Source organism: Cavia porcellus, unplaced genomic scaffold (genome assembly GCF_034190915.1).
Source record: "Cavia porcellus strain 051 isolate PalLab524CR breed Dunkin Hartley unplaced genomic scaffold, mCavPor4.1 scaffold_50, whole genome shotgun sequence".
Lineage (NCBI taxonomy): Eukaryota > Metazoa > Chordata > Mammalia > Rodentia > Caviidae > Cavia > Cavia porcellus.
The window spans coordinates 2,986,706-2,997,810 of record NW_026947533.1 but is presented as its reverse complement, the minus strand read 5'-3'; the positions used below and the strand labels follow the sequence as shown (position 1 = coordinate 2,997,810).

The window sequence follows — 11,105 nt, the reverse complement described above, 5'->3', positions numbered from 1 at the left end:
TTGCTAAAATCACAGTTCTATTTGAATGAATAAAGTGAAATATTCATTAATACAGGCCAGGGATTTATCTTAGGAGGCAGAAACACCTGCCTGGAAAGTGCTAGGTTGTAGCTTTGATGGCTGGTACCTTAAAAAAAAGTAATTTAAACTGCAAGGAAAGAAAATAATTTCATTTGTGAAAATGTAGATTTACAAAATTTATAACTAAATATGTCAATGGCAAATTAAACATTGTTAATAGTCATATTTAGTATCTAAAGTAGTTGGGTCTGGAGATTGAACTCAAGGATACAAGGAGCTTCCTGGAGAGCACAAGGTCACGAGTTCAATCCCTCATACAGAAAAAAAAATCACAATTGTCAATGATGTAGTGCTATGAACACATTTATGGAAACTGATACTTGGTATTTCATAGGCTCAAAGTTTCTTTTGTGGCCTATGAAATACCTGCAGATAACATGGGTATTACAGTGAATGATACACTGTCCCTTATGGGATTGCTATTTTCTGAGTTGGTTTTATTTTTTGTTTTCCCACATACTTGAAAGTTGAAAATGTTGGCTGGTGCTAGGTAGCAAAAGTGTGATAATCATGTTTTCAATTTAATGATATATATCCATATATACTTTTTGAGAGAAAGAAAGCCACCTGAGAGAGAGAAGGGGTCCTGAGAGGGATGCCAAACACTGTCTTTCTAGGGAACTTTGTAGAGTAAAATCATGTGGTAAGATGAGTTTAAGGTGGGGAAAAATCGGAACTCACAATGCAGATGGGTATAAGATGGGACAGAGCTATGGTAGCCAATAAGATTATAAGTTCATGTAAAAGTTGATTAAATTGGGAACAAAGGGGAAGGGAGTCACATAGGAAGCAGGCATTCTTAGGCAGCAGTGACTTTTCCCTTAGGGTTTTGGGAGGGTGACACCTGAGTTCATCAGGATGATAGGAGATATTTAAAATGTCAGTCCTTAGAATAAGCATACTTTTCTTTGAATGGTGACTCCTGACCTCCTCAGAGTGCTAAGGCACTATTTAGACTATCAGTCTTTAGGATATGGATAAATTTGCTTATCATTTGTCTTGAGACTTGGCCCGTAGCATGAGGTGTCAGTCTTCCCCATATTTGCACGGTATCTCGTCTCCTGCATGGACTCCTTGGAGGACCTAGCCCTGCCTTATGCCAATACTATTTAAATAACTCAGGTGCCTGTAACAGTACTGTTTGGATAATTGATTACAGATGTCTTGTGCTCTGGGTGAATGATCTGGGGATTACAGTGTGCAATGTATATTCAAGTGTTACCCCCGATTGACATGTTTTGAAATTTAATTTTAGTTGATGTGTTCTTTTTTCATTGAAATAAAATGGATTTGAAAATTAAAAGATTGAGGTAAAGCTCTTCAGTACAAACACTCCTCTGGTCAAGCTGAGCTCACCACTGTAGAAGAATGGCAGCTCCAGAAGTCTCTGCACTACAGTCTATCATTTGAGATCCTCTCTTGTGGGGAGGGATTCCTTTCCCTGTTGGTTCTTGACTCAGAAGGAGAGCAGTAGAGCAGGAGTCAATCAGTGATGAAGGGGCAGGCTATATGAAGTGTCCAATTTTCAGGCCATTGCTGGCTGTGACTTTTGTCTCTTCCAGTGTCTCAGCATGATTTACCTTTTCTGAGTAGGATACTGGTAGGAAAACGCTTGCTGCATCTCATTTAGTACTTTTGATGTCCTGTGGCCTGATTAGCAAAGAACCTGAGAGATCCTGGAGCCATGGAATGGTAAGGTTGTGGATGGAAGCCCAGAGATAGGGTGGATGCGGTGAAACCAGTTACAAGTATTTAGAAGTAATTCCGGTGTCTGGAGCCTCAGGTATTTAGTTAGCTTCAGCTCCTGAGGTCCTCCAGCATTGTCCATGGGTCATTCACTGTCCCTTTTGCCTCTTGCTGTTGGCAAGGGTGATTTGGGGTCCCCAGAACCCTGGCTTCACTATGACAGCAGCAGACTCAAGTATCATCTTTGAAATTCACTGCTGGCCTGGTAACTCCACAATCTTAGGCATTGGAAGGAGCTTGAGAAGACCCTGACTATGATGTTTTTGTAGCTTGTAGAGCAGTAATGAGCTAGGTCTCTGTTCTCTTTCCTCATAGTAGCAGATCTGGAATGTCCAAAGTTTATTAATGTCTGTAATGCAGGGCCTCATAGCCACAATGGCTCAACTTAAACTTGGGCTTTTTTGTATTTGTAGCGATCTCCTCAATTTATAGTATGTTCTCATATTTCCATCCTCATGACAGGTAGTGGCAAAGGTCCTGAGAATTCAGAGATGTGTAGTAGTGTGCCTCAGTGGAAAAAGGCTTCCCAAACAACTCATGAACTCCTGTGTATTATACAGATCAGTGCAAAATAATTTCTGAACATACTTAATTATTTAGGTGGCGCCCTTGCTCACAGACTAGGTTTGTGAGATCAGCCATAGAGTTTTGAAGTCTGAGAATAATGAAGCAAATGTGAAAGTGTTATCAAGGACGGGGTAAAAATTTGTGAAGGACAAATTCCTGAAAGGGCTACCTGTTAAATTCTCATTAAAAAATGCTGAAATTTAGGCATTTGCATTGACATATACACGTGATATCCTTCTGAGTGGAAAGGAATAGGTGTGTGATCTCTGAATTAAGAGCTGATTTAGTGGCTTGGTTGTTCATAGACAGTTTAAATATGGAAATGCTCTGCAATGGAACTATGCAAGTGTTTTCTTTGCTGTATGGCAGATATCCACATTGTTTCTCAGAAAGTGTGAATACTGTTGGAATTTTTCCATATTGTATGGCTATAATTTTTAAAAGCAAACCAAAGGTGTCTTATGCAGTCTCTTTTTAAGTTTCACTTTGTCTGTGGGGTGTCACAGTCAGGGTTTCTCTATGTTAGACAGCTCTGTAACTTAGGATATCCCCAAATTCAAGGAAGAAGTCCTTCACCAGCCTCACAGGACATATTTCTTATATGTGAATTGAAAGTCAACGCTTGGTGACAGTGAGCTATAAATTACAGCTTGGGCCTCGTTCCATTATATATACTTATTTTTTAAAAACAGCATTTTTCACTAACATTTGAGTTATTATTTGTGTACCGTATTGGATGTTATTTATGTTTTGTTCTATGAAACCAAAGTCATGTTTCAAAATGCTGCTGAAGTATATTAAGAACAAAGTTTTCACTGGCCTAAATGAGATTTGAAGAGACATTATCTGCAGCCTATCAAAGTGATTGATGAGATTTTTTTTCTTTTTTTAAATTTTGAAAGTGGTAAAATACAACAGAACAAGGCAGAATAAGGCCAACTAAGATCATACAGTGAAAATGGTACACAACTTCACAACTGGTTACTGCGATAACAGTAATAGGTATCACAGTATACTTTATTATCTTTATAATAGTTGTTCTTTTTTTTTTTTTTTTTTGTCTTTTTCCTTTTTATCGGTACCGGGGATCGAACCCACGACTGTCTGCTTGCAAGGCAGGTGCTTATGCCGCTGAGCTAAATCCCCAGTCCCAATAGTTGTTCTTTCAAACACGTATCTCAAAATGAGATGAAATACAGAACATTATAGTACTTATCAAAACAGAATATTGAATAGAGCAATACCATTACTCAGAATAGAGCAAAACAGCAACAAATATATTTGCCTTCAAAGAGATACTAGAAGGAAATCCCCCTTATTTGTTATGGTCTGCTTCCCAGGAGACTCTCAGATTTCTGTTTCCCATTTGCTAACGGGCGGGGGGGGGGATGACAGGAGAAGAGGGGTAGGGAAGTGGGATGTTTGATTCTAGGCCGTGCATCTGTAGGTTCACTACTGCTTAGTAGGGAGACAGGCCAGTTGTTTGGTTTCACAGCATCCTAAGATCCCACATGGTGTGGGTCTCAGGAGCTGCTGCTGGTTCTCCCCCTGGAAGGGCCACATTCTGCCAGACCACCACTGCTTACCAGGGAGAAGTGGTGCTTGCTTGGCTTCACAGTTGATTGATGGGATATTTATCTGCCTCTGTGCTTTGTGGATGCTGGTCCTACAGGCTTTTCACTGTGAGCTCTGCATTAGAGACAGAACACAGGGACTATTGCAGTGACTCAGCACAAGAATCAGTGCTCCTATTTCACTCTTACATTAGCAGTGAGTTGCAATCTATCATCAAATTTGCTGTTTTCAAAAATGTGTATATACACAAAATTAATGACCAAGACATGATTTAAATTTGAAGAAATCAGTCTTCATTCAGCTGTTTTGTTTGGTTGTATTTGTTTAGTTTTGTTTTGTTTTATTGAGACAAGCTTTCTATATGTATATCAGCTGGATTTGAACACCCTATGGAGGCTAGAATTGCCCTGAACTCACTGAAACAATCCTGCCTCAGCATTTTGAGTGCTGGAATTATAGATACATATCACCACACTTTGCTTTTGATTCAGATTTGTAGGAGAGAATTTAAGATATCCCAAACCTGGTGTCTCAATATTCATGTGAGAAATATATGTATGATCGATCCTTTAGGAGGTAGTGACCTTTGAGGATGTGGTCGTGAACTTCAGCAATGAGGAGTGGACTTTGCTGAGTCCATCCCAAAAGAAGCTCTACAGAGATGTGATGGGCGAAACCTTTAGGAACATGACTGTAATAGGTAAGGACAAAATACTTTTGTTACTCATGCTTTCAGAATGTTGTATGTCACGCATCAGTGCTGTTTCATTAAAAACAATGTGAAAATATTTTTAAAAATAGCTCAGACCTGGACACATTATATCATAACTCTAAACAAAATCTATTAATTTGTATGTATTATTCTAATGAGCACTGGTATTTCTATGTCTACAATTCAGGAGGACTTGGGGATATCCAGGAAGCTGAAAAAGAATGCAAAATTTACTGGAGATACTTAAGGTAATTTGCACTCATAAGAAGAAGGAATGTTCCTGAGTAATTAGTGAGTCAGCAGAAAAATGCCGCCAAAGAAATGAGGCAATATTCAATTTAATGTCAGTAATATTCTCTGAAGATGTATAAGCTAGGGTATGTATAATGAGTGGATTAAATCAAGAAAATGTATGACATTGCATATAGATGTTTATGAAAGGCATACACTTTGAGTTATAACATTCTCCCTTCAGTTTTTCTACCCATATATACATGTGAATACAACACATTCATCATCTAAAAATTGCTAAGATTGCAATAGAATTTGAAATAAAATGGAGTTCTTGTGTTTCCAAGCCATCCTCTAAAGAATCAGCCATTTTGACTAAAATTCTTAGAAGGCTGGTGGAATGTTAAGTGCACTCATTCTGAATATCAGTGTGCAGTTGTCTCTAGAAATTGATCCCCTCATACTTGTTCTGGATATATTTTAAAAATTCAAAATGCACTTAAAATAGCAATACATGCTTGCTCATATACAAAGCAAATCAAGTTATACTAGATCAGGCCTTGAAGAAGCTTAGCTATCTATCACTGGATTTGTGGAGAAGGAAAATGTTAATAGACTCTCTGTGATTGTGCATACCTGTAAATCCAGCACACAAGGAATCAGATTTTGCAGAATGGCAAATTCAAGTTCAAACTTCACAGCTTAATGATCAGCGAAAATGTCTTAAAACAGATTTAAAAAGCTATAGATTTTATGCTAATAGTTGTCGTTCATTCCCAGCATGGAAAAGAAAAAAATGTGTTATATAATGTCAAAAAATAAATAATATAATGTCATTTGCCATAAGAAATAGGTGGTTTTTTGTCCCATCAATTTGGTGAAATAGTTCAGCTATAAAACCTAAAAGTTCACAGGGTTTCTTTTAGATGAGAAACCAAAATATAAATTGTGGAATGAAATGAAAGAGTTAATAGAGAAAAGTAAGACTGACCATATGGAAAAGGGAACTACAGGTTAAGGACAGAAGGGAGATTGTGATGGGCAAACATATCATAATGATCTGTATGTGATACACATATGTACCCATGCCCAAAGTCAAGATAAGGATTCTGCATTTCAAAAGGTATCAAATTTTAAGATTTCCAAATGTGTAGCATTCTTTTGGGAATGGTTGTTTTCAACATGTCTTACAAGGCCATTCTGTTATTTCATGGTCAGAATTTCTTAGCAGGCATTAAAAACAGAAGTTGACATTAATGCAGTCATTAAACTGAGACCCATTTCACTGTGAATGTTTCTTATTTTTTTATTTAATGTGAGGAAAAACTAAAAAAAAAGAACAAAATAAGTAGAAATGATACCACTTTCAAAGTGAAAATAAACAGTAAGAAATCTAAAGACAATGATTACATATGCTGCTCATAGAAATAATGAAATACAAAAGTGAAACATATGAAGTGGGGATTCAAACAGTGAGACTGCAAAAAAATTTTGTTCAAATCTCCAATAAAAACTTAGTAATATGGTTATCAATCTGATATGTGATTTTTTTTTTTACAGAAATGACAAGCTAGGGCAATCCTATGGACATACATCTTGGAATCAGTGTAAAGAAGTATTCCTTTGTACTGAAGAAGGTAATGTGAATGTGAAAGAAGCAGAAACACACCACAATGTTCAGATCCATGAAAAATATTGCAGTGGACAGGAATCCTATGTACGTCAGCAATGTGGAAAAGGGTTCATCAAATCTGGACATTGTAAGCAACATGAAACAATTCACACTGGAGTGAAACCATATGTATGTAAGCAATGTGGGAAAGCTTTTACCCGACATGGACATTGTAAGGAACATGAAAGAATTCACACTGGAGAGAAACCCTATGTATGTAAGCAATGTGGGAAAGCTTTTAACACACAGGGATATTTTAAGAAGCATGAAAGAATTCACACTGGAGAGAAACCATATATATATAAGCAATGTGGGAAAGCTTTTAACACATGGGGAGCTTTAGGAAACATGAAAGAATTCACACTGGAGAGAAACCCTATGTATGTAAGCAATGTGGGAAAGGTTTTACCCATCATGGAGCTTGTGAGCAACATGAAAGAATTCACACTGGAGAGAAACCATATGTATGTGAGCAATGTGGGAAAGCTTTTAAAACACGTGCATGTTGCAAGGTTCATGTAAGAATTCACACTGGAGAGAGACCATATGTATGTAAGCAATGTGGGAAAGGTTTTACCCATTATGGAAATTGTAAGCAACATGAAATAATTCACACTGGAGAGAAACCATATGTATGTAAGCAATGTGGGAAAGCTTTTAACACACGGGGATATTTTAAGAAGCATGAAAGAATTCACACTGGAGAGAAACCCTATGTATGTAAGCAATGTGGGAAAGGTTTTAACAGATACAGACAGTGTAAGGAACATGAAAGAATTCACACTGGTGAGAAACCATATGTATGTAAGCAATGTGGGAAAGCTTTTACCCGACATAGACATTGTAAGCGACATGAAAGAATTCACACTGGAGAGAAACCCTATGTATGTAAGCAATGTGGGAAAGCTTTTAACACACAGGCAGATTGTAAAAGACATGAAAGGTTTCACACTGGAGAGAAACCCTATGTATGTAAGCAATGTGGGAAAGCTTTTACCACACATAGATATTGTAAGGAACATGAAAGAATTCACACTGGAGAGAAACCCTATGTATGTAAGCAATGTGGGAAAGCTTTTAACACACATCGACAGTGTAAGGAACATGAAAGAATTCACACTGACCAGAAACCATATGTATGTAAGAAATGTGGGAAAACTTTTACCCAACATAGACATTGTAAGCAACATGAAAGAATTCACACTGGAGAGAAACCCTATATATGTAAAGCCTATATATGAAAGCTTTTACCCAACATGGACATTGTAAGTAACATGAAAGTTCACACTCAAGTTAAAACCAGTGTATATAAACATCATGAGAATTTTTTGAGCACAAGTACATATTGCATAATGCATGAAAATCTTCACACTGGGCATAAATCTTATATATGTAATGAATTTGGGAAAGGTTTCAGCAGAAATGCTCATTGTCCAATAAATGAAAAAAATTTACACTGTTGAGAAACCCTGTTTATGTGAAGAATGTGGGAAAGCTTTCACCACACATGGATTTTGTAAAAGACATCAATGACTCCACACTGGTGAGAAACCCTATGCACATAACAATGTGGCAAAGCTTTTAACACATACAGTCATTGCAAAACACATGAAACAATTCACACTGGGATGGCTACGTAAGCAAGTGGAGACATTTTCAGCAGCCAGATTGTAAGTGAAATACACGAAGAAAATCACACAAGAGATAAATCCTATATGTTATGGGAATACTCTCAGCACACCTGATCACTGTTACATATCTGAAAGAGCTCACTAGATCCTATGTGTATTAACAGTGTGAGAAATATGGCAATCCATGTTTATTGTTAAATACATAGAAAAAGCAGCACTCTTCAGACAGTTTAGATCTAAGTTTACTTTAAAAGTTCTAAGAAGACCTGAAGAAATAATCAATACAGAAGTTTGATGTCAATATGTCTTCACAAATTTTCCAGAAACAACAAATCTGAAGTGGAGCTCTACTCAAGTACACATTTTGTATGGTTTTCAGTTAATCACTTATACCTCTTTAGATTTTTTAATGTGTCTTTGTGCTTCAACATGGCATCTTGTAATTAAACATGGTAAATGAAATGGGCTTTTCACTTTCAAGTATGGATAGTGTCTATGTACTTAATATTTTGTCTTTAAAACTTAATTTTATATTTTTGGTGAATTATTTTTATTTAAAAAAAAACCAAAAAGTGTAGAAATAATACAGAATTTCTGAAAAATAAACAATAAGAAATCACTAGTTGATTAGTTACATATTGTCATCTTAGAAGTAATTGTTCAAGTTACAAAATTAAGCATAGAATGTGATACTCAAATAATCACACTGCGAACATTTTACCTCAGTGATCCAACAAAAAGTTATTAATATGCTTATATGTTCTACAAACTTGTTTTTTATCTTAAAGATCGTCAGATTAAACATGACAAAACAAAACAGAACAGTTCATAAGGAACCAAGTTAAGGAAACACAGGTTTCAAAGCAAGTCCACTGAGATGTTCATTGTCTATCTTACTGTCTCTAGTTTTTTTCCAAATAGTTGTTCCCATCTTCACAAGCATTGAATATATACTTAACATTATTGAACTAATCAAATAATTACAGGATGATGCAGGCTTTTTTGATCTTCAAGACTGATTTTGGGGAAGTTGATGATTACCATAATGTGTCTCATTCTCTTCGTAGTAGATGTCTTTATTTTTATGTATGCTGAAACTGAACATAAGAGACTAAACTAATATACTCTGAACAGTGAATAATAGTATCCTGAGAAGGAGAAAGGTGAGGAATTGCCTAAAAAAAGAGGGCAGAGGACATTGTTAAAAGTGTATCAGGATTTAAAAGCTATAGTAGTTCTGTTGCTTTGTTTATTTTGATTATATTTTGTTCTGGTCTGTCTACTCATAATAGATTTGAGGGCACAGAGATGTAACCCAAAAATAGCAGGTTATACCATGATGGACCCTGTCCTTAATTTCCTATTAACTAAAACTGAAACCCTGTATTACTTACATTGTCTTACTATGACTGATCTTATTGGAAGCTGGTTTGTTTGAATGTTATTTGGCCTTGACTGATTTTATTCACATTTTTTATGCTTGCTGGCATCAAGTCCAAGAGTAGAGGCCACTTCTCTGAAGATGAGAAGATGTGAAAGATATATATTGGGTGGCTGGGGATTTAGCTCAGTGGCTTAAGTTCCTGCCTGACAAGTGTAAAGTAATCAGTTTGATCCCCAGTACCAAAAAATAAATAAAAGATATAAATTCCAGTTTAATTTTTTTAAAGAGAAAAAAAGAACATAAAAAAACAAAGCAGTAAAGGGTACAAATCATGCAGAATTTCAAGAAAAAATACAGTAAGAAATCCCTAGTTAATAGGTTACATATTGTCTTCTTAGAAACAGTTGTTCAAATTATAAAATTAAAGCATATAAAGTGAACATTCCTACAGTGTGATTGCAGAGAGTTCCGTTCAATGATCCAACAAAGCTCAGTAATATGTTTTTCTCCCTACACACTTAAACAGGCACTTATATCTCTTAGACCACCTTCCTTTCCTCTCTTCTTCACAATAACAATTACACTTTTGAGGTTTTTTTACTCCCGTATTTCTTAATCCTTTTTTTGAAGAGAATAAAACCTCAAGTGAGTTAACAAACCAGAGTTGGTTAGAACATAATGATGGGCATAGTACTTGACGCAAAAATAGAATATCAGCTGATCAAAAATGTTTACCATTGTGCCTTTTGCTATTTTTAAAAAGAATTGCTATATCATCAGGTATAATAGAATTGATCAACACAGTACAGAACAAGACCAATAAAATCTACACTGAAGACCTTATTGGATTTCAAAAGAGGATAATAGTCAAACCATAATGGGCATCATAGTAAATCTTATCTCCTACATCGTGGTTGCCTATACCCTCAAACTTGATACTATCAAACAAAATAGAATATAGTAAAATCAGGCAGAACAAGATGGGGAGAGCAATACTGGGGTTAAAAATCAGGTTAATAGGAAAACAAAAAAGTTACTATAATATATCCCTCTATTTTTTAATCTAGTTTTCCTTTAAAAAAATAGAATTTTTTTAAAAAGGGTGGAGATCGAGATAGAAGAGACATTGTAATAGAACAACACAGGTCAGAACTGAACAATTAAAGCACCATTTTGTTTCATCACCAGATAATCTAACATAATAGTAGTCACCATAGTGCCTCTTTCCTTGAATTGTTTGAGTATAACTTCGTATACTATACAATCAATCATATCAAGACAGTGAGAAGCCATTCAAGAGAATGAAAAAATTACAGGGTATTTAGAGCCAATTAACAGAAAATGAACAATGATTTCTATATTATCTCTTTGCCTGTGAAAAATTTTATTTATACTATCACATACAGTAAAATATATTAAGATACAACATGTTAAAACCAGTGGAAACATGTACAACAGCTTGATGGGAGTTCCAAAGAAGAGAATATTAAATCAGCACTAGCTTTT

The 11,105-nt window shown here is 35.8% G+C and overlaps 1 protein-coding gene across 1 annotated transcript; it reads left to right on the top strand.

Annotated features, from left to right (window-relative positions):
• The first annotated feature begins 6,724 nt into the window (after window positions 1-6,724).
• LOC134475012 (zinc finger protein 491-like) lies at window positions 6,725-8,837 on the top strand. The gene has a single exon (XM_063244380.1). The coding sequence runs from the start codon at window positions 6,914-6,916 to the stop codon at window positions 7,823-7,825; it is 912 nt and encodes a 303-aa protein (XP_063100450.1). The 5' UTR covers window positions 6,725-6,913; the 3' UTR covers window positions 7,826-8,837.
• Window positions 8,838-11,105: the final 2,268 nt, after the last annotated feature.

Bases quoted from the DNA above. Each gene is read 5' to 3' on its own strand.
- LOC134475012 (XM_063244380.1), top strand. From the start codon at position 6,914: ATGGGGAGCTTTAGGAAACATGAAAGAATTCACACTGGAGAGAAACCC.